The following is a 24449-nucleotide window of genomic DNA, read 5'->3' on the forward strand; positions in this document are numbered from 1 at the left end:
AAAAATCAAAAAATAATACAGGGTGTCCCCCCCCAAAATGTACACACACTTTAAGAGCTGATAGCTCAATTTTGAAAATGTACTTTAATAAACATTGCCTTTGTAATTATTCCAAATGTGCATACATTTTTTTCGGTTATACTGTAAATATATCCTCGGGCGAGGGTGACAAACAAGAATTAAATCCAAAATTTCTCGTTTTTAAGAAAAAATAACAAATTTCAAAGAAAAGGCGAGCCATACGCTAGGAATTCACTCTTCTTTGTCGGTAGGGGTTTCTAGCCAAAGGAAGTTTGGGAAATTCGGTCCCAATTTTCGCCAAATGGTGAGTTCCTGGAGCTGTGAAAACGGGCTGCTATTACGGAAGAACTCTCGGCCGCTCCCAGCCCGCGGCGCCGGTTACCTGAGACCCGAGAAAAGGACGCTACCGTTGGCCTCCGGCCGGAGCCGACCAGAGGCCCGGCTGTTCCTCGGGAGTCAATCAGCGCGCGGCCCCGAGGCCGATTGCAGAGCGCCCCCAGCGGCCAGGAGGAGAGAGGGCCGCCTTGGAAAATGAGGAAGCGCAACTCCCAGCAAGCCGTTCCCAGGAGACACCCTAGAGGTCCCCCAAGCGAGCATTTGTCTTTCTGTCTCTATGGTTTCTCTGTGCCATCCGTAGGGTGGGGATTTCTATGTTAGAGTTCTGTGAGAAACCTGTCGCAGGTCAGCTTGTCAAACGAGTAAAATGGCGTTGCCCCTTTAATTGCGGTCGCTAGAGCCAGAGTGGCATTGCCCTTTTAAGGACTGTTGCGTCACAGTTCCGGGGGCGGGTCCGTTTCCAGCTAGACCCGGCTGGGTGCTGAGGTGATTCATTCGGGGGCTGGAGCCGGGAGCGCCGACGTCGTCTCCTGCGCCCGGCGCAGCCTCGCTCCTCATTGGCCGCCCTCGGGGACGCCCTCGCCCGCGCACCACCCTTGGGTACCCTCCCCAGTCCGCTGTGGAAACACTGCCCTCTTCCTTCTTGACCCCTGGCCCTTTCTCTCTTCCCTCTTTCCCTCCCGCTTCCGCCGTCGCTTCAGGAGCTCCTGCTCGCGGAGGAGTTTCCGGCTCGGCGATGGGGTCTCGCGCTTCCACGTTACTGCGGGACGAAGAGCTGGAAGAGATTAAGAAGGAGACTGGCTGTGAGTTGGGGCAGGGGGTGGGAACGCGGCCGGGCGCCTCCGGCTGGCTTCGGGACGACCGAGGGCAGATGTCGCCGAAGTCTGGGGCTGGGGTGCCCGGAGGTTGCGGGGATCCCGGGCAGCCTCCAGCACTGAGCTTCGGGCTCGGGAGCTGGAGAACCTGCTCGTCCAGCCACGGCTCCCCGGGTCGGGGTTCTGGCTCTTGGCGGACGGTTCTTCGCCTCAAAGGCGGGAGTCGCGATTACCCGGGGAACACAGACACCGCTCCTTTCTCCGCTCCCTGCTAAGGGGAGCCCCCGAACTCCCCGGTCTTCCCTCTCGCCAGCCTCCCATTCAGGAACTCGGGGTAGACCCTGTAGAAAATACAATCCCTTACCGTAACGTCCCTGGGCATGGGCTTAAAACCACTCACATCTTTGGGAAATCACAAATACTTGCCACAGCTGGGAAAAGAAACGCAGAAAGCCAGCTTCTATAGTAAGACGTGGAAATACGTGTACGGGTGACAGGAGGCCTTGAAATAATCAGGGGTCTGAGGGTGTAAGACCTATGCTGAACTTGCGGAGGAAAAGCATGGATACTGGGACCACCCGTTTTTACTTACACGGAGGATGCTAGCTGTCCCCGGGCTCGGATATGTTGATTTCTGCTGTGCCGGTGTACTTTATGCAGTCGCTATGGAAATTGGATGTGCCCCAAAAATCTCAGTGTGAATTTGTATTAAGAGCTGATTTTTTTTTTATAGTGCAGTCTCTTCGTCATTAACCTGAACAAAGGGCACCGGGCCTTTGGGGATTCAGAAGCTCTGTAAAACACCATCACATACGTTTGTGTAGTCCTTAATGATACGTATAATATTGTCTCTTCTCAGTAATACATTATGACTTGTGTTTTACACGAGTTATATAAGCATCTGAGTGTTGTCTCTTCATGCTCCCTTGTTTTTGATAATGAGGTGGCCAGTAAGTAATTCAGTGGCCCGTATGCAGGTAATATTGGAGCATGCTGGGGGAAACTGCAGAATTACTCAGGCAGTGGTGACCTGAGATAACTTAAATGCCGTCCACTGCTTTCTGACAAATTCAACTTTCTAGAACCTTCAAGTTGGAAGGAATGTTACATAGTCCCAGCCCTTGTCTGAGTGGTTTACTGCTTTCAGTATCCCCTAATGTATGGCCATTATGCTTCTCCATAAAGGCTAATGATGATGAGCTCACCACATCCCAGTGCTGTCCTTTTCATGATTTTGGATGAATGATGGAAAGTAGTTATTTATAATGTGCAGAATTTGGCCACTTTACCGTATAGTCTACTTATGGCACTCTAACTCCAAGAGTAGAAATATAAACAGTTTGTATTTAGCAAGCATTTTATTACATTTCGGGCCTATACCCCTATGTTAGGACTAAGGTGACACCAGGGTTAAAGCATTTGTGCTTAAAGTAAAAAGTCACATTAATGAGGAAGTATAAAGCATAGTGGGGGTGGGAAAAAGCGATTTTTGCCTCAAGATAAAGGGAGCAGTAATCCCATTCTGGTTTATTTGCATTTGACCAATGATAGGAGCCTGGATGCCATAGGATTCTGGGTTATTTTACTGTGTAACTTGTGAACACACAGAACTAAGTACTCCTGTAAGAGCTGTTTTCCTAGTTGCCAAAAAATGAAGCAAGCTTGAAGGAAAGTCTTAACCACAACTAGTACCAATGAAGCAGGTTCTTACTGAATTTTTGCAATGTCTATATTCAGTACTGTGCTAGGTACTCAAAGCAGATGGTGACAAAACATGCCCACAACTTGGTGGTGGAGATAAATCCACAAGAGTTAGGATTAGCATCAGGACATAGGGTAACTGAAATTGTGTAACACCTACCTGCAGGACTCAGGGAAGCCTTGTGGGCTGGCCTTGTAGAGGACAGGAATTGGGCCTTTATACATGCATGAATGGATTACATTTGGGTAAATTAACTTAAAGCATTTTTTATAATTCCAGGAGCATTATCCCCCAGCTTGCTACACAATTTCTCCTCCATGAGAGTTAAGCCATCAGTTTATTCAGTTAGTGCCCATCAGCAGAGTTGATTTTTATTTTATTTTTTAAAATATTTTTTTAATTTTTCAATTACAATTGACATACAATATATTAGTTTTAGGTATATAACAGACTAGGCAGTTATTAACTTACTAGTGACCTGGTGCATGAAATTCATGCACATTAAAAGGGAATTAATTAGAGGAAATATTTTAATACAGTGGGGCCTTGACTTACGAGTGTCCCAACTAAAGAGTTTTTTGAGATACCAGCTGTCTCTCAGCCAATTTTTTGCATTGAGTTGATAGAGTAATTTGAGTTAATGGGCTCCTTAACGAGCTCAGTCTCGGAACGAATTAAACTCGTAAGTCAAGGTCCCACTGTATTGCTATTTGCCCTTTCTCTATAATAGAAGTGTCAGAGATGAAAGAAAATTAGTAAAATGTATATGAAAATCTTTTTCCTGTCAGAGTCTGGGGCACGCCTCGGGACCCACAGTCAAGGCCCCGCCCACCCGCGTGCACCTCCAAATGGCGTGAGACGGAGACCCTGCCGGCCTCACCCCCGTCAAGCCCCTCCAGGTTGGGGGCGCAGCCTCAGGTCACCTGGCCCAGAGCCAGGGTGGGAGGGCGCAGCCTCAGGTCACCTGGCCCAGAGCCAGGGTGGGGGGGCATGGCCTGAGATACCCTGTCAAGCCCCACCAGGTTGGGGGCACAGCCTCAGGTCCCCTGCCCTGGCCCAGCGCCATGCAGCCTCAGGTGCCTGCTGATTGCTCGTTGAAGGCTCATTACGGGAACTCGGCCTCTGCTGTGGGTGCAGCCATCTTGTGTTACGGAATACCTGCTGTGGGTGCAGCTGTTTTGTTATGGTGTGAATATGGTCAATTTGCATATTCCCTATTTATTAGATAGGATGGTACAATTACCCCAATAAGTCTAGTGACACCATACATAGTTATTACAATATTATTGCAGAGTTGATTTTTAAAGCATTAATTTTAGCATAATATAAAAGTTTAGAAGAATAAAAACAGGTATCTGAGAGTGGAGTAAAGAGGTAGAATTTGTCTTTTTTTCACCTGCTTCCTAGTTTGGGGAACTATCAGAGACACTCAAGTGTGAGTGTTTTATTGTTCCCTTTGCCTATAAGAAAATGTATTGTAGTTGGGAAAAACTGACTTTATATATATTTTAAATATATTTTTATTGGGCTTTTTGTGGTTTTTTTTTTTGAGAAAGAGAGAGAGAAACATTGATATGAGAGAGAAACATCTATCAATTGCCTCCTGTACTCACCATGAAAGGGACCAAACCCGAAACCTGGGCGTGTGCCTTGACCAGGAATCAAACTGGCAACCCTTTGGTGCACGGGAAGACATTCAACCACTGAGTCACACCAGCCAGGGCAAAATTGACTTTATTTTTCATATGAAAGCTTTGCATTGCTTTTAAACAATTTTTTCTAAGTGTAAATTGATTAGAATTCATGTATCACTAGTTTAGCCAGTGTTTGAAATTTAATCTAAGTGATTCTAGGGAAGTAATTCTAGGAAAGAATTACCTATAAGTCTTAGTTTCATCATCTGTAAATGGGAATAATAATAGTATCTACTTTATAGGGGTATTGTGAGGATTAAACTACTTAGAATAGTGCTTTGTGTATAATAAATACCAGGTAAGTGTTAGTTTGTATTATTTTGAACCACCCTATATAATAAAGCCTAATATGCAAAGTGTCCAATTGTTCATTCGACCAGTCACTATGACACACAGTGACCACCAGGTGGCAGACGCTCTGACCGGTAGGTTAGCTTGCTGCTGGGGTCTGGCTGATTAGGATTAGGCTAGACGGGCCAGACACACCTTGGAGCCTTCCTGTGGTCCCTCCCCAGCCCCCATCGTGCACCAAGGGACCCTACCGGTGCACAAATGCGTGCACTGGGCCTCTAGTAGATAATAATCATCTTATAGGGAAGATACCATTTGCATATGCTAGTTATACAAACCATGTCTAGGACAATGTAATTGGGGAGATGACAGCATTTTATACATTTCCTAATTTCAGGGGGGCATTGGATTAGGAATCAAGTACAAATATTGTTTTCCCAATTCTAAGGAAATGTAACTTTTAAAGGAGTATTTCTACTCCTTTTAAATCCCAGTGTTTCTAACAATTTAAAAAGCAGTAATAAGCCTGGCTGATGTGGCTCATTGGTTGAGTGTCAACCTATGAACCAGGAGGTCACAGTTCGATCTCCAGTCAGGGTATATGCCTGGGTTGCGGGCTCGATCCCCAGTGTGGGCCATGCAAGAGGCAGCCGATCAATGATTCTCTTTCATTGTTGATGTTTCCATCTCTCTCTCTCTCTCCCTCCCTGTCTGAAATCAACAAAAATATATTTAAAACAAAACACTTTGTGTTGTCATAAAATTTTTCTATATTATCATTGTTCTTTTACCTTTTTTCACACATTAGCATTCCATAAATTAAAGCTCATTTGAATAAAAGTTGTCATTAGGGGAAAGGCCACAAGTGTCTTGGGAGTTTCTGTAATCTCCACCCTTAGTTCACCTAACCATAGCAATAATCTGGCTGTGAGTTATTTAAAACCTTTTTTAAATAGCCATTTAGAATATATGTACTTCTGTGTTCATTGCAGCATTATTCACAATAGCCAAAATATGCAACCTGTGTCCATCAGTTGAGCAGTGGATAAAAAAAGTTGTGGTACAGCCCTGGCTAATGTTGTTCAGGGGTTAGAGTGTTGGCCTGTGCACCGAAGGGTCTCTGGTTCAATTCCCTGTCAAGGCATGTACATGGGTTGCAAATTCCATCCCCGGCCTTGGTTGGAGCACCTGCAGAGGCACCCAGTCAACATGTCTTTGTCATATCAGTGTTTCTCCCTCTTTCCCCTGCCCTCACTCCCACTCTCTCAAAAAAAATCAATGGAAAAAATATCCTCAGGTGAGGATTAACAACAACAAAAAGTGGTGGTGGTGGTGGTGGTGGTGGTGTGTGAAATGGAATATTACTTGGCCATAAAAAAGAACGAAATCTTACCATTTGCTACAGCATGGATGGACCTAGAGGGTATTATGCTGCTAAGTGAAATAAGTCAGAGAAAGACGAATACCATATGATTTCACTTATATGTGGAGTCTAAAGAGCAAAATAAATGAAAAACCAAATAGAAACAGACTCATAGATACAGAGAACAGACTGACGGTAGGGAGCATAATCACTATGCTATACACCTGAAATTAATACTGAATGATATTGGATGTCAACTGTAAATGAAACAAAATAAAAAGGAAAACCAATTAGATTCAAGTAAGGAAAAAATTGAATTCCAAAATCACTTAAGACAAATTGTGTAAATAAGAAGTAAAACATATTAATACAAAGCATGAGTAAATATCACAATACATACATCCTCAAGAAAAAATAGCCATTTAATCTGTGAGAATTAATCTATGCCAACTGAGTGGTAATGAATAGATTGGAATCTTTATTTTTGTGTGTCAATCCTCACCCAAGGATATTTTTCCATTGATTTTTAGAGAGAGTGGAGGGGGGGAGAGAGAGAGAGAAACATCAATGTGAGAGAGATGCATTGGTTGCCTCCAAGGTCCTGCCCTTGACCAGAATCGAACCTGGGACCCTTCAGTCTGCAGGGCCGATGCTCTATCCACTGAGCCAAACCAGTTAGGGCTCATTTCTTTTTAGTCCCTAACTTCTGATGTGTCATTGGTATGGGGAAAGTGTTGAATGGGTTTAGGCAGTAAGTTGAGGTTTGTGTATGTTTGATGGGTGTAGTGATAGAACTAGTTGCAACAAAGAACACAAGCCTGGCAAAGGCAGTTGCTTGAGAATGACTTCTTAGGCTAGAATATAAGTGGAAGTTCAACTTCAGGCTGCAGACGCTACTACCTCCTAATGCAAGACCCCTTCGTTGTCCTCACCTGTCATGCCATAGTCCCTGAAGATTCTGTCACTACGGAGACTCTTCTGTCTTCTGACTTTAATAGAAATGGAAATGTAGATGGTATAACTTTAGCACCTGCAGCTGGTTTGGAATAAGTGATTTGTACACCTTAGTACTTCTCTCCACCCCCAACTTATTATAATGAAAAATTTCAAATATAAAGAAAATAGTATAACGTTCTATATACCTTCCATCTTAATTCAACAGTTGTTAACATTTTGCTATATTTGCTTTATCCTATATAATAAAAAGGTAATAAGCAAATTGACCCTCACTGTCACGCCATCACAAGATGGCTGCACCCACAGAAAAGGTGGGTTTCCCATAACGAGCTGTAACGAGCAATCAGCAGGGACCTGAGGCTGTGTGGCACTGGGTCAGGGCGGGGGACCTGAGGCTGCACCCCCTGCCTGGCAGGGCTTGACGGGGGACCTTTGGCCAGGCAGGTCTGGGTCTCACTTGATTTCAAGGTGCACATGGGTGGACGGGGCCTTGACTCTGGGTCCCGAGGCGTGCCCAAGACTCTAACAGGAGGAAGATTTTCATATACATTTTATTAATTTTCTTTAATCTCTGATACTTCTATTATGGAGAAAGGGCAAATAGCAATATTAACCCTTTGCGGTCCAATTTTATTTTTGGAATTCAAACAGTCTGGTCCAAATTAATTTATGGGATTGAATGTTGAACCGGTTTGTGGTGTCGACCTCAGCCTCGACGTTGGACCTGCTCCTAGTGCCTGGTCTGTCGAGTCAGGGTTAAAATATTTCCTCTAATTAATTCCCTTTTAATGTGCATGAATTTTGTGCACCGGGCCACTAGTCTATTTATATTTTTTGATGAACCAGTTGAAAGTTAGATACCAGAACTCTTCATCCCTAAATACTTCTGCATGAATAGGGATTTTTTTCTAAGTAATCACAATACTATTATCACACCTCAGAAAATTGACAATAATTCTATTATACTACCTACCATTTAATCCATATTCAAATTTTTCCAATTGTAAAAAGGTAATTTGGTGTTCTTTAATGTCTTTTAAGTCTCTTATTTGTTAGCTTCCCCAAGAGAATAGTTCAGCTCTTGTCTTGTCAGGAGGTGCGGAATGTTCAGGGGAAATAGGTGTGCAGACTTCAATACCTCAGTCTTTTATCTAAAGCAGCGGTTCTCAGCCCCTTTGGGGGTCGAATGACCCTTTCACAGGGGTCACCTAAATACATCCTGCATATCAGATATTTACATTACTATTCATAACAGTAGCAAAATTACAGTTATGAAGTAGCAATGAAAATAATTTTATGGTTGGGGGTTACCACAACATGAGGAACTGTATTAAAGGGTTGAGGCATTAGGAAGGTTGAGAACCACTGATCTAAAGCTACTTTTGGTTGCAGTTGTATGCTTTACCTAGGTTATCAGTCTACTCTTCTGCATTAAGATTTAGGACAGGGGTCCTCAAACTTTTTAAACAGGGGGCCAGTTCACTGTCCCTCCGACCGTTGGAGGGCCGGACTATAGTTTTAAAAATAACTATGAACAAACTCCTATGCACACTGCACATATCTTATTTTGAAGTAAAACAATAAAACAGGAACAAATACAGTATTTGTATTTGCATGTGGCCCACGGGCCGTAGTTTGAGGACCCCTGATTTAGGATAAAGGCAGGGGAAAAATAATTTTTTTCTTCCTCTGTTTTTATTTTATTTTTCCCCTCTGCCAATTCCTCCTTAGTGTTTGGCACTTCTTTGAAATGCCTTGCTCCTCTGAGCTCGAGGCAGTGATGATAGAAAGGTTTGGAAGATTAGCAGGGTCTTCTAAGTAATCTTTCAACAATATAAAATAATTATTTGCCCACTTTGCAGAAAAATGTGGGGAGCCGTCATGGCCATGGCATATTCAGCCCCACATTGGGCGCCTTATGTGCCGCACCAGCTCAGCCAGGTTTGGTGAGCCTGAGGGGGTGGTGAAGGATTGAGAAAAGACAGACAAGAGAAGAAAGCTGGGTCTGGGTGGGACGGTGTCCTCTCTGATGGAGAGCTAGCGACAGCACCACAGACTATAAGCTGTGTCTTTATTTTATAGCCAGATTCCATGAGGCAAAGTAAGGGCGTGGTCAAGATGTTTACAACATTCTCTTGGGTTTCCAATCCTACTTAATTACATGCACCTGAACTCTATCAAACCTACATCACTCAGACACATCGGACCACGTGTTGGGACCATAGGTTCAAGCTTACAACTATAGCTGTTGGCTATAATTGTGCTGGGTGGGCTTTGCACTCCAAGCTGGGACTTGCACGTGGCCATGAGAGGACTGTGCCCTCTCATTAGTCCGAGGCTTGAACCTGTCCAAACACTGTAGCCACTCTCCACAGAAAAATATAGCTTCATTAAAGACATGTCCATGTGCACAGCTTTTTCTGAGAGTAATTGGCAACTCCTGAGACTTCCTTTGAGTTACCAAGACTTGTGCAAGTTTGGGGTACCTGTCCTGCCTGCTAGTTTAGTGCCTCATGGTGAGAATAGTTTACTGGAAACTTGTCCTGCCTTCATTTGTGGGAGTTCCAAGACCTTTCTGCTTCTTGAACTTGCTCTGAGCACTATGCCTTGAAGGTTGCTTTATATTCTTGGTTATGGTAGATTTCACACCTAAATTAAAGCTTTAAAATCCTTCCTTCCCTCCCCTCTTGTTTTTTTTCTAATTTCTCCTTCTCCTTCTTTTTCTTCTCCCTCTTCCCACCCCTGTCCTCCTCTTCCTCTCATCCTGATGTTCTCTTACTCTTCCTCCTCCTCCTCCTTAGAAAAAGCCCTGTGTAACAATATATTTCACTGAGATGTATTAAATAACATTTGGTTGTATATTTGTCCACTGATTTCCATATAGCCCAGTTTGTCCTGGAAGATAGCAGTTTTGTGGGATTCTGGCTACTTATTTACATGTTTGTTTTGAACATATTGGTAAATTATGAATTCTAGAAGCCATAAACTGATCTTTTAGTCTGAAATATGGGTGTAAGTGCCATAGTGGTACTTACTTAAGGGCATTTTTAAAACCATACTATGAGGTTTCAGTGCCAGTTCTTTTTTGTTGTTGTCAGTTCTCACCCAAGAATATTTTTCATTGATTTTAGATAGAATGGGAGGGAGGGAGAGAGAGACATCGATGTGAGAGAGACATCTCTTGGTTGTCTCCCACATGCACCCAATGGGAAAGGATGGGGTGGGGGCGGCGGGCAGGATTGAACCTGCAACCCTGCTGTTGACCAGCAATCAAACCTGAGACCTTTGGTGCACAGGCCTATGCTCTAACCATTGAGCAATGCCGGCCAGGGCAAGTGCCCAGTTCTTTCAGATAGTGATCTGTATTAGAAGGATAACTGATGGTTCATTTATTAGTTGAAAGGGTTGGATTAGATGATAACATTGTTTCCCATTTAAAAATTGTACAAATCATTATAATTGCTTGTATATACACATGTGGAATTTGTAGAAGGATTCACAAGTAACTGGTGATAGTGTTTGCCTCTGGCAAGGAAGACTAGGGAACTAAGTAGTTATGGAGACTTTTCAATTTGAATGTTTTCCTTGTTAAAGAAAAGTAACCTGAAATATATAATACTCTACTAAAAAGTGATCCAGTGGACTAAATATTATGCAATTATTGAAAAGGACTCCAAAGCAGTATAGAAAAATTATGAATTAATAAATGAAAAGCTATCAGAACTATGTAAAGTATACAAGTAACTGATATTAGATGATATATGAAGAAATTAAAACAGTGTTGTTGAGATTGTGAACAAATTTGGCTTTCTCAAAAAATCTTTTGGGAAAGTTAGTCATTCATTAACTAATTTTGTTAAACTAAAAGGAACTTGAGTTTTAGAGCAGCCTTTGAGGCCTGAGGCCAATGCTAAGGTAAACTCCTCAGCCTCCTGAAGAATATGGCTGTGGCTGGCAGAGTCAGGAGAAAGGTGGAGATTAACTAGTGCAGCAGTAAAACTGTACCTTCAGGCTCATAATGTAAGGATGATGATAATGACTTGGAGAGCTTACCATGTGCCAGACACTTTGCCAAGTACTTGCATGGACTCTGTTAATTCTGTTGTAGGCGGCTGGAATAGCACTGGGTGTTAAACCCATGGGGGTACTTGGGTTCTGGCTAGGAAAGAATTCAGAGCCAAGACCTAAACTGTAAGAGAACATTTATTTGGTAAATTACAGCGGTAGAAGAAGTAATTCCTAGAAGAAATGTGCTTAGGAAACAAGTTATAGAGGTAAAGGAAGGGCCCTTGGAACTTGGTAGTGAGGAAGGTAATGGTAATGCACCTGGTGGGTAGAAAAGGGGAAGGGAAAAGGCTGCGCATGTTCCCAGGAGGGAAAGTGTGCTAGGTCCTCTGTGCCTCTGTCCTAAGGGTTTTAAGGGTGGAAATGTTAGCGGAGTTCCCAGGAGAAGATCTCAATAGAATATTCAGCAGTTTTCCAGGTGTGTCCTTTCAGGTTTGTGGTCTCCACTGATTGATTGGCTGGCACCAAGGCAGGGGTAATTATTCACTGATGTTGGTCCTGTGGTCAGCTGTGGCTGGTTTGGTTGCTCTTCTAGGCCCTATAGCTGAAATACAACTAAAGCCTAGATGTTATCTCTAGGGAGGAAAGGTTACCCTGGTGGCAAGGTCCCACCCTATATTTTGTCCTTTGCTAGTCACCGAGAGCCTTCCACTCTGATGACCTTTTGTACCTAGCCCAATGTCCTCACTCTGCTCATGTCTGTCTAACTGCCTACCATAGTTCACTCCACAGCCCTGTTCACGCACCCCTCACTGGTAAGCTTTGGTGCCATGAATGGAATCATTCTGTCAACCTGCTCCTCCCAGGAGTGTACTGTTTACACCGAGCTGTTCACAACTGCCTGGTTGGCAGAAAGGTCCACAATGCTTCCTCAGTGCCTGAAATCCCACTGGCTTTGCCCTGGCTGGGGGTAGGTAATTCCGCCTCCTCTGCTCTCCTTACCGAACAGAACAGAGCCCAGTTTGGGGATGAAACCTGATGCTGAAGCATTCACAGCTACACCTAGTGTGTCCTCCCAGCCTAGCTTTGGACCACTCACTTTCTGCTTCTCCTGCTGTGCCCCTGTTTACTTTTGTCCTATTGTTCCTAAAACTTCAAGTAAATTTTTGTTTCTAGAGCAGGGGTGAGGAGGACAACATCAGAACTCTTTCAGCCTCTCCTTTAAAACCTGGAAAAGAGCCTGGGACAAAGTCTACACTTGCCACACCCTCTTTGGCTGTTGTCTTTTCTCTTTTGATAATTTTTTTCCCTTCTACCTCCAGTCTGCCAGGAGACTATTTCCTAGAAATTCCTTTTTATCATTTTTTTAATTATCTCATTTTACTTGTCAGTTTATGCCTGGGTTATTCCCAAATGAAGAGCAAAATAGGTTCTTTGTAAATGTCAGCTGATGATAACATGCCAATTTTACAAATTGCCTAATTTGTTTTCTTGGAGCCCATTCTTTTAAAACTGGACAACCAATGGGTCTGGGCTACCTGTCACTACTTGAGCCAATTAAACAGAGACAGGGCTATCCTATCTAATAATAGACAAACATGGTAATTAACCGTACCTCTGACACGCTTCCCATTGGCTAATCAGGGTGATATGCAAATTAACTGCCAACCAAGATGGCGGCTGGCAGCCAGGCAGCTGAAGCGAACAGGAGGCTTGCTTGCTCCAGTGATGCAGGAAGCCAAGGTTCCCCGCCTGCCGCTGCCGGCCTCTGAGCTGCACTCTAAGAAACAATGTTGCAATTATAGAAGCTAAACAAACCCCAGAAACCTGCTTTCACCCAGCCGGGCGCAGAGCTGGAGTTGCAACAGTGTTTCAATTATAGAAGCCAAACAAACCCAGATACCTGCTTTCAGCAGCGAAGGTCTCAGAGCTAGAGCTGAGCCCCAGAGCTAAAGCTGGCTCTCAGTTCCAGTGACAGCCATAGAAGGTAAATAAATCCTAGAATTAAAAAAATAAATAAAAAGGAGCAGTTGGGAGCTTCAGTCGCCCACCAGCCTGAAAACGGCCCTAAGCCCCTCACCCAGACTGGCCAGGCACCCCAGTGGGGACCCCCACCCTGAAGGGGGTGTGACCAGCTGCAAACAGCCATCATCCCCTCATCCAGTCTGGCCAGGCACCCCAGCGCGAACCCCACCCTGATCCAGGACACCCTTCAGGGCAAACCAGCCGGCCCCCACCCGTGCACCAGGCCTCTATCCTATATAGTAAAAGGGTAATATGCAAACTGACCCTAACAGCAGAACGACTGGGAACGACTGGTCACTATGACACACACTGACCACCAGGGGGCAGATGCTCAATGCAGGAGCTGCCCTCTGGTGGTCAGGGCACTCTCACATAGGAGGAGCTCTGCTCAGCCACAAGCCAGGCTGATGGCTGCCAGTACAGTGGTGGTGGTGGGAGCTTTCCTGCCTTCTCAGCAGCGCTAAGGATGTCCGACTGCAGTTTAGGCCTGTTCCCCGCTGGCAAGTGGACATCCCCCAAGGGCTGCCGGGCTGCCAGAGGGATGTCTGATTGCAATCTTAGGCCCAATCCCCCGGGGAGCGGGCCTAAGCCAGCAGGTGGTCATCCCCTGAGGGTCCCAGACTGTGAGAGGGCACAGGCCAGGCTGAAGGACCCCTCCCCTCCCCCCCGAGTGCACAAATTTTTGTGCACTGGGCCTCTAGTCTATACCTAAAAGCCTATGCGTCCAGACGACTGGCTGGTAGCTATGACGTGCACTGACCACCAGGGGGTAGATGCTCAACACAGGAGCTGCCCCCTGGTGGTCAGTGTGCTCCCACAGCCAGCCTCCTGTGATCCCTCCCCTCTGGCCAGCCAACCTCCCTCGGTCCCTACCCCTGGCCAGCCAACCTCCTGCGGTCTCTACTCCTGACTGGCCGGCCCCAATCAGCCCCGATCACCGGCCAGGCTGAGGGACCCCATCCATGCATAAATTCGTGCACTGGGACTCTAGTATCATATGAGCGTTTATTCCAATAATGTCAGCAGTATGGGAGAGCAGCAGGTAGGTCATCCACGAAAATCTGCTCTGACACCCCCCGCCCCCAAACCAGCTGCTTAGATTGGGCAGGGCAAAGATTACATGGGGAAGTAGTCAAAAGGAATAAGAATGGGTATGCACCCTGGTCAGCATAGCTCAGTGGTTGAGAATCTACCTATGAACCAGGAGGTCATAGTTCGATTCCTGGTGAGGGCACATGCTTGGATTGTGCGCTCGATCCCCAGTGTGGGGCATGCAGGAGGCAGCTGATAGATAATTCTCATCATTGATGTTTCTCTCCCTCTCCCTTCTCTGAAATTAATAAAAATATATTTTAAAAAAAAGAATGGGTATGCAAAATGGGTATTATTATAGGCCTGGGGAAGTAGGCTCTTCGGGCTGGGGAGGGACTTTTTGTTTGAGCAACTAGGCCAGGTCAAGGTTAACAGAGCATGATCAATATTTCTTATAACTATAGCTAGTCCCCAATATTCTATTTCTGCCCCTAACACCTGTACTGGGAACTCAATAGAAGTCATGCAATCACAGAAAAGAGCTGATCCAAGGCACTGGTGTTCTTTTACTGAGGGAAATGGTAAAGCCACTAATGCTTGGTGCAGGGGTGAACCACATTTTAAAGATAAAATCTGTTTGCCCTGGCCAATGTTGCTTATTGGTTATGTTTTAGGTGGTAGGAATGGCACCATGTGTCTGATTGGTGGGGGTCAGACTGGACCTGGTACTGCAACCTTGGTACTGGGGCTCTGGTTAGGAAAGAATTCAGAGCCAAGACCCAAACTGTAAGAGAAACTGTAAGAGAATATTTATTTGGTAAGTTACAGAGGTAGAAGAAGTCATTCCTAAAGAAATGGGCTTAGAAAACAAGTTATAGAGGTAAAGGAAGGGTCCTTGGAACTTGGGCATGAGGAAGCTAATGGTAAAGTGCCTGGGGAGGGGGAAGGGAAAAGGAAGGGAAAAGCAGGGTTGTGCTCCCTGGAGGAAGAGTGCTCTGGACTGGGTCCTCCATCCTAACGGTTTTAAGGGCGGAGATTTTAGGGGAGGTCCCAGGAAATCTCAAAGTATTCAGCAGTTTTCCAGGTGTGTCCTTTCAGGTTTGTGGTCTCCACTGATTGATTGGCTGGCACCAGAGCAGGGGTAATTATTCAATGCGGTTGTTCCTTTGGTCAGCTGTGGCTAGTTTTGTTGCTTATCTGGGCCTGGAGCTGAAATACAACTGAAGCCTAGATGTTATCTCTAGGGAGGAAAGGTCAGGGGGTCCAAACCTCATGACCAGCAATATGCTAGGGAAGAAAAAGTCACCCTGGGTACAAGGTCCTATCCTACACTTGATTGTCCATTGCTAGGCACCTGGGGCTTTCCATCCTGGTGATCTTCTGTACCTGGCCCCTTGTCCTTGCTCTGCTCATGGCTAACTGCCTATAGCAGTTAGAGCATCGGCCTTTGCACTGAAGGGTCTTGGGTTCCATTTCTGGTCTGGGGCAAGTTAGATCCCTGCCTTCATCTGAGTGAGGGAGGCAACCAACCAGACAGTGAATCTCACATCGATGTTTCTCTCTCCCTCCCTTCCACTCTCTCTAAAAATCAATGGGAAAAATATCCTCAGGTGAGGATTAACAAAAAATAAAATCAGTTTGAGTGCCCAGTCTTAAATTCACTACAAGTTCCCTACCCAACAGTGCCAGCTTGAAACCTCAAACTGATGAATAAGTATGTGCTTTTAATCAAAGTATGCATTTTCATAGCCTCTAAGTTAGGGGACTGAAAGGAAAATTTCACAATTTCCTTTTCAACTAAAATTGGTTTTGTGTTAAGTCTTAACTACCTGACATTTAACACATAGTTTTAATTAAGCATAGACTTCATTCCCGAGTCTATTTTGATTGCTCTTGATTTAGTTTGCATACTAATTTCTTTCATTTTTTTAGCTGTTAAATTTCCTCCTTTGACACTCTAGAGATGAGTTAGAGTTGAGACATCTTCCCATTTTGCTCACTTTGAAGCATTCAGTGGTGAGCTCAGATCAAACGGTCAGCTGGCTTCCAAAGGGCCACAGGGATGCTGTTTGAGTGGAGGGCAACTTCTCCAACTGGGACTAATTTTGTGTTCCTTAGTTTCCCACAGTCAGATCACCCGCCTCTACAGCCGGTTCACCAGCCTGGACAAAGGCGAGAATGGGACTCTCAGGTAGGCAGTTCCTTTCTTTATTTTCTGGCAATGTCTGAATAAATGCTTTTATCCCAAGGGCAAACATGATAGGCATCTAGCATACAGAGCAGGGACCATTTCTTCAGTTGCCTTTGAGCATCATTGATCCAAAAGGGAGTTAAATAAGCAGAACACCAGCATTACATTTATCACTAGGTGCTTGCTGTTTACTCCAACTCCCCTTAGTTTGGGTGGCCATTGTTCTGGTCCTAAGAATGTTTGTACATTTGAGAATTTCAGCTCTCTGTTTGAATTTTCCCACAGTCCTTTCCCAAAAATATTAGCTTTATGAGATTGACCCGTAGCAATCCAAGATGGTTAGGTTGTTTTGTATTTCCCAATACAATCCATAATCCTAGGGTACATCATTTTATGTTTATTAATATTACATAAGATGTTCAATATTTAGTCTGGAGCAGTGATTCTCAACTAAGAGCTATTTTGCCCCTGGGTGGCAAAATGTCTGGAGACATTTTTAATTGTCATGACTGAGAAATGCTGCTCTTGTCTAGTGGGTAGAGGCCAGGAATGCTGTTAAACATCCTACAGTGCATAGGACATCCTCCCACAACAAATAATTATTCTGCTCTAAATATCAAAAGTGCCACTGGTCTAGAGTAAGTATATGATCTCAGAGTAATGTAATGCTGTATCATTTCATATTTGTAATTGTCTTATCAAAGTCAAATGAAAAAAATACCTCCTTACCACTACCTCCCAACCTAACTCTCAGTACAGTACAACCTTTTGTTCCTGTTGTTCCTGTTTTGATTGACTGTATAGAATGAAGCTGCTTTCCTTTCTGGTGGCTGGCAGAAAGCAGTTTAGTACTTCTTTGGGAGGCTTCTCGTATGGATGTGGGATATAGCATAAAAGGGGAAGGAATATAGTTGCTAAGCCTTTGTACATATCCTCATAGCTCTTCTGCCTGAGGATATGTCCAAAGGCTTAGCAACTATATTCCTAGAGCTATGTTTGTTCAAGGCAAAATCTGCCTTTACTAGAAGCTGGGATTGACCAAAACCATGCTGCACAGTCATTAAATCAATGACTATGGAATACCTACCATGTGCAAAGATCACACTAAGTGCTTTTTCTTAATTGAGGCAAAAATACATGTAAAATTTACCATTCTAAAGTGTACAATCTAGTGGCATTAAGTATATTCACAATGTTGTGTAACCATAACCACTATCTAGTTCTAGAACATTTTCATCACAGATGGAAACCCCTTACCTATTAAGCAGTCTACTTCCCATTCCTCTGGCAACCACTAATCTACTTTCTTCCTCTCTCTGGACATTTTATATAATACTAGAGGCCTGGTGCATGGATTCAGGGTCCCTGAGGGGTCCCAGATTGCAAGAGGGCACAGGCCAGGCCAAGGGACCCCACTGGTGCATGATTGGGGCCCGGGAGGGACCATGGGAGGGCTCCAGAGCATGTCTGGCCCATCTCGCTCAGGCTGGACCCCAGCAGCAAGCTAACCCACCGGTCTGAGTGTCTTGCTCCCTGGTGGTCAGTGCACATCGTAGTGACTGGTAAAACGAATGGTTGGACACTTAGCATATTAGGCTTTTATTACATAGGATATGGAATCATACAGTATGTGGCCTTTTGTAACTGGCTTCTTTCAATTAGCATGATGTTTTCAAAGTACTTTCGTATTATAACATGTGTCAGTACTTCATTCCTTTTTATGGCTGAATAATATTCTATTGTATGTATATATTACATTTTGTTTAATCATTCATCACTTGGTGGACATTTGGGTTGTGTATACCTTTAGGCTAGCTATTATGAGTAGTAGTAATATGAACATTTTTGTGTGGGCATATGTTTTAATTCTTTTGGGCATATCTGTAGGAGTAGAATTCGCGTCTATGGCAATTTTATGCCTAATTTACTGAGGAACCACCCAGCTGTTTCCCAAGCAGCTGTACCATTTTACATTTCTACCAGCAATGTATGTGGATTCAAACCTCACCAATGCTTATTATGTCATTCGGTTGTGTGAGTGGTATATCATTGTGATTTTGATTTGTATTTCCCTGGTGGCTAATGATGTTAAGCATCTTTTAATGTGCTGGTTAATCATTTGTATATCTTCTTTGGAGAAATTCCAATCATGTCCTTTGCCTATTGTTTAATTGAATTGTTTATCTTTCTGTTGTTGAGTTGCAGGAATTCTTTTTATAGATATTAGAACCTTTTCAGATATGTGATTTGCAAATATTTTCTCTATGTGGATTATCTTTTCACTCTTTGAAGCACAAAAGTTTTAAATTTTGATGAGTCCAGTTTATCAGATTTTTCTTTTGGTGCATGTGCTTTTGTTGTCATATCTAAGAAACCATTGCGATATCCAAGGTCATGAAGATTTATCCCTCTGTTGTCTTCTAAGAGTTTTGTAGTTTCAGCTCTTATATTTAACTCTGATTCATTTTGACTTATTTTATATATATATATATACACAAAAATATGTATTTTATATATATATATATATTGTATATATGGTGTGAGGTAAGAGTGAAACATTATTTTTTTGTGCGTGGATGTCCACCTGGCCCAGCACCATTTGTTGAAGAGACTATGTAAATTTGCACTTGAAAAATAAACCGGACAGGAAATCTCTACTTTTTTTCCATTTAGCTCCAATACTTGAATAATTCACTTGGGATGGCATCTTCCTCATAAATTTAGGTTTAACCACTAAGATATAGATTCAAATTAGTTCTGAGTCGCCCTGGACAGTGTTGCTCAATGGTTAGAGTGTTGGCCCAAGCACCTCATATTGGTATATCACGGGATATAAATATACACTGTAACCTCACAAATGTTACTTTCTTCAGCTGCCATTATATTGGGTGGAATATACCACTGCTATTGAAATTGGTCTTTCTGAAAAGGGAGTGGAGTCCAGTAAGGGATCCTGAATTGGTCTTTTGTAGGGCAGATCAAGATGAGAGCTCAGTCAATATCTGAATATAAAGATATTTTCTTGTCATAGTCGTTTTGGCTCAGTGGATAGCACATCAGCCTGTGGACTGAAGGGTCCTGGGTTCAATTCCGGTCAAGGGCACATGCCTTAGTCCCTGGTAGGGGGTGTGCAGGAGGCAGCTGATCAGTGATTCTCTCATCATTGATGTTTCTATCTCTCCCTTCCTCTCTAAAATCAATAAAAATTGTTTTGTTTTTTTTTAAAGATGGTTTCTTTGTTTAAATACCCTCTGTGCTGATCTAGTCCATGGTCTTAGAAGTCAAAATAATGATTACCCTTTGGGGAGGGGAACAGGTAGAGACAAAGGGAGCATCTGAGTACTGGTAATATCAATGTTTCTTGACTTGTGTGGCAGTTACAATCTTCACCATGAAAATTCATCATGTTGAATGCTTATGATTTGTGCTCTTTTCAATATATATGTTACACTTCAATAAAAGTTTACTTTTAAGATATCCTCTACTTTGAACAATTTATTATTGGGTCTTTGTCAGATAATACTTTTTCTAAAATAATACCTTGATGAAAAATGTTCCTGGATATTAAAGCCTACAGGTTCAGTTGACAATAGGGGCTTCAATATAGACCAGCTAAACTCTGCAATGAAGTTATTACTGGGAATTGCTAGTTGGCTATGTTGTTACATATTGCTTAACGATAACCTGTAAATCTTAAGAGATAGTGTCCTAAATGACAGCCATTTATCTGCTTACACACTAGGACTTTTTGAGGTTCATTTTCTTGTTTGACTTTATCCAGAGGACAGATTTCAACATTCTGGACAAGCACTTATTCTGTACACAGTGGTATCTCAGATGAGAACCATGATGCCTATCTAATTCTCATTCTTTTGGTTCATAATCTTTTTTTTCTTCTCTCAAGCTTCATATATCTCCTGTTGATGTTCTGAAATTTCACAGTGATGCACCTTTTTATGGGTTATTTTCTGTTATTCATTACTCAGTATTAGGAGAACCTTCACAATCTAAAAATATGTCCTTTTCTGAGAAGTTTTTGTCTTTTCTGGGAAGTTCTCTTCTATTGTGTCTTTGAGGATATCCATTTCTCTCCTTTTTTTAATTATTAAATTAATCTTTATGGCATTTCTCTTTATTGGACTACCATGACTCAGTTTTCTGGTTGTTTTTTTCCTTTGCTTCCTGAAAGATATCCTTGAATTTATTTTTCAGTCCTTTTATGAACTTTTATAGTCCACAATCATATTTTTAATTTCTAAGAATCTTTTTTGTTCTCTGCCCTCTGCTCTCTCACAGTAGCCTATTTCTGTTTTACCATTGCAAAACTTATCAAATGTCTGTGGGGTTACTTATTAGAATCTTTCATTCTAATAATTCTTTCATTCCCTGAATTATTATCTTATTCATCTTAATTCTACTCTTTTGTGCTACTAATTTTCCTAAGATGTCTGGTGAGCCTTGGTTGTCCATTCAGATTTATAAAAGGCCTGGCTGGATTACTGTAGAAAACTGTTATGGGTTTGTTTGTGGTTTGTGGTTTGTTTTTCTACAGGTCTTTCCCTTCTGTACTCTGAGAAGGACCATTAAGTTGATAGGCCTCACTCTAGGATATGTGGTCAAGGAGCAAGGGGACAGATTTGCAACCCTCTTCCCCAAATAAAAGGATTGTGTTTCTGGGTGGCCAACCTCCCACACTTGGTTGAGGTTTTGCTCAGGTAGATCTTTCAGTTTCTTTCCATAGCAGTGCTCTGTTTGTATATTTTATTTGGAGAAATACCTATTCAAGTCCTCTGCCCATTTTTTTAATTTTAATTTTTTTTTTCTTTTTTTTAAAAAAATATATTTTATTGATTTTTTTACAGAGAGGAAGGGAGAGAGATAGTCAGAAACATCGATCAGCTGCCTCCTGCACATCTCCTACTGGGGATATGCCTGCAACCAAGGTACATGCCCTTGACCGGAATCGAACCCGGGACCCTTCAGTCCACAGGCCGATGCTCTATCCACTGAGCGAAACCGGTTTCGGCAATTTTAATTTTTATTACAGTTTAAAATTTTATTTAGCTTTTTCAAAACATGTTTTTTCAACTTGAATTGAGGTGGTATCAATGTATGTTTTTTAAGATAATTGTTTTTAATTTTCAGTTATAGTTGATATACAATATTATATTAGTTTCAGATGTACAACCCAGTGATTAGACATTTATATAATTTACAAAGTGATTATCCCAATAAATCTAATATTCATCTGATGCCATATACAGTTATCACAATATTATTGACTCTATTCCCTATGATACAGTTTATAACCCATGACTATTCTGTAACTATCAATTTGTACTTCTTAATTTATATGTCAAAATGATTTCTGTATCTATGGATCTATTTCTGTTCTGCTTGTTTATTTTGTTTTTTTGATTCCACGTATAAGTAAAGTCATATGGCATTTGTCTTTCTCTGTCGGACTTATTTTATTCAGCACAATACCCTGTAGGTCTATCTTAAGCACCAGGTTATATTATGAATGACTTCTGGTTCATTCATTGCTATAAAAAGTATTATCCTAAGAGGTAAAGGAAGATTAGAATCCAGATTATTGTTCCAGAGCTTTGTGCTCAGTCTCCTATTTCTACCTTTGTCACCATCAGATGTGCTGGCGATGAGTTTGTTGAATTAAGCACTGTAAATGTTAAACCACAAGAGGAACAGTATTAAAGGCTCCCGGGTAAACAGAAACGCTAGCATTTAGTACAAAGAGGGTAAAAGAGTAACTTTTATCTCTTCTGTTAGTAAACATCTTAAAGGCAGGAATCAGATTTGTTGAGTTTATATTTCTTCATATATTTATGACCCAGATTTACCAGTTAACATTTTGCCACATAATTCAGTATGTATTTCCTATAACAAGGACCTTCCCATACCAAAATCAAGAAATTTAGCATTTTGATGCAGTACCATTTTATAATATTTTATATTCTGTATGGTCATATTTCATTTTTACCTATGGTTCCATAATGTCCTTCATAGCAATTTTTCTTCTACTCTAGGATCATGCATTGAGTTTAGTTACATGGCTCATTAGTCTCCTTGGATCTGAAACAATCATTCCTTTCTCTGTCCTTTATGACGTTGGTATTTTTGAAAAGTATAGCGCAGTTATGTTGTAGATAGCTTTATATTGGCACAGAAAATCAATCAAGTTTTCTTTTTGAAATGCTTATTGAACATTTTTTGGGAGAACACCTTTCTTTCAAAAAGTTTAATATTGGAGCCTTGGCTGGTTTGGCTTAGTGGATAGAGCATCAGTCTGCGGACTGAAGGGTCCCAGGTTTGATTCCAGTCAAGGGTACATACCTGGCTTGCGGGCTCAGTCCTCAGTAGGAGGAGTGCAGGAGGCAGCCAATCAATGATTCTCCCTCATCATTGATGTTTCTATCTCTCTTTCCCTCTCCCTTCCTCTCTGAAATCAATAAAGGTATTTTTTTTAAAGTTTAATATTGGAAATAAATGTGCTTTTAGAAAAAGACGTGCTTTAACTTACAGACTTAGATTTAAATCACGGTTCTGCTACTTAGTGGCTTTGTAGCATGGGGCAAGTTACTTTATCTCACTGACTCAACTTCCTCAGTTCTAGAAGGTATGGTAAAATGTTAGCATTAAGAAATGAGATAATGTATATAAACAGAGTGGCACAGAATGTGTATACGGTGAGAGGGAACTAATAATACACCAACATAACTTCCAAGTTGTGAGTAGATAACTACTCTTGCCATGTTTGAAGGTTAAATAGTCCTCTAACTCTAGTCTGTAGAAGATAATGGAGAAAAAAACAGACTCAGAGCAAGGAAGTCTGGAAATCAGTTAGTTTGTTACCTTTTATTCTTTCCTTGGAATTAAGGATTGCCTAAGAGTTATTTGTATGTCATAGTGCTGTAGATCTTCCTGTTCATTCTCCAAACTTAATAACTAAGTACAAAATGGTAATGTTCAAGGAATCATTTACAGGGACAACTGAGTATTTGCTCGTTGGTGGTTTATTGACGTAACCTGTGTGCTGAATTCACTGGAATGTGGCAAAGTTAAATCTGGCTTCTTCCACTCCTAACTTGGTGCACGAAACACTTGGCAGCCATTAAAGTGCTATTCTTTGCAGTTATTTAGTATAATTTGCCACAGAAGTAAATTCCAGAAGGTAATATCCTTGCTAGGAGTTCATGCTAAGGGCCAATGGTCTCTAACTCAAGGTGATTCTCTTGGCAGCCGGGAAGATTTCCAGCGGATTCCAGAACTTGCCATCAACCCATTGGGGGACCGGATCATCAATGCCTTCTTTCCAGAGGGGTAAGTTTCTGCAGTTATTTGGCTTCCTTTCTGAGGTTGATCTGGAATAATGATGTTGGTTGGGTCATCTCAGACCACAATCCTCCTGATTATATTAAACATCCCTAACGTGGTCATATCTAAAATACGCCTTTTCTTCTACCCTCCTCCCTTTTTAAACTTTAAACAGGTATATAAGCCCATCTTTAAAATTCTGTTTTTAATCCCTGTTTATCTATTTTTTAAATTATTTTTTTAAATCCTCACCTGAGGATGTTTTTTTATTGATTTTTAGAGAGAGATGAAAGGGAAGAGAGAGAAACATCGATATGAGAGAAACATTGACCAGTTGCCTCCCATACATGCCACAACCAAGGATCAAACCAGAAACCTATGTATGTGCTCTGACTTGGAATCAAACCTCCAACCTTTTTAGTATACAGGACAACACTCCAACCAACTGAGCCACCCTGCCAGGGCTAATCCCTGTTTATCTTTGATATAAAACTAAACTCTTTAAAAACTTTATTTGGAAATTATTTCAAATATACAGAAAAGTTGCAAAAATTGAAAATAGTGCAAAGCACACCTGTGTATCTTTTACCCAGACACATCTATTATTATATTGTTGTTAACATGTTGCTTCATTTGCATGTACTTTCTGTCTTTCAGTCCAAACCAATAAAAATATAATCAA

At 42.1% G+C, this 24449-nt stretch overlaps 1 protein-coding gene across 1 annotated transcript in view; it reads left to right on the forward strand.

Moving 5' to 3' along the window:
- Window positions 1-844: 844 nt before the first annotated feature.
- The window catches only part of CHP1 (calcineurin like EF-hand protein 1), a 47601-nt gene continuing 23996 nt past the window's right edge, over window positions 845-24449 (forward strand). Inside the window, exons 1-3 of the mRNA XM_036297804.1 lie at window positions 845-1160; window positions 16360-16432; window positions 23693-23773. Coding sequence (XP_036153697.1) covers window positions 1094-1160; window positions 16360-16432; window positions 23693-23773 — 221 coding nt within the window. The 5' untranslated portion in view covers window positions 845-1093. The remainder of the gene's footprint in view (window positions 1161-16359; window positions 16433-23692; window positions 23774-24449) is intronic.

This window comes from Myotis myotis, unplaced genomic scaffold, assembly GCF_014108235.1.
Source record: "Myotis myotis isolate mMyoMyo1 unplaced genomic scaffold, mMyoMyo1.p scaffold_m19_p_1, whole genome shotgun sequence".
Taxonomy (NCBI): Eukaryota; Metazoa; Chordata; class Mammalia; order Chiroptera; family Vespertilionidae; genus Myotis; species Myotis myotis.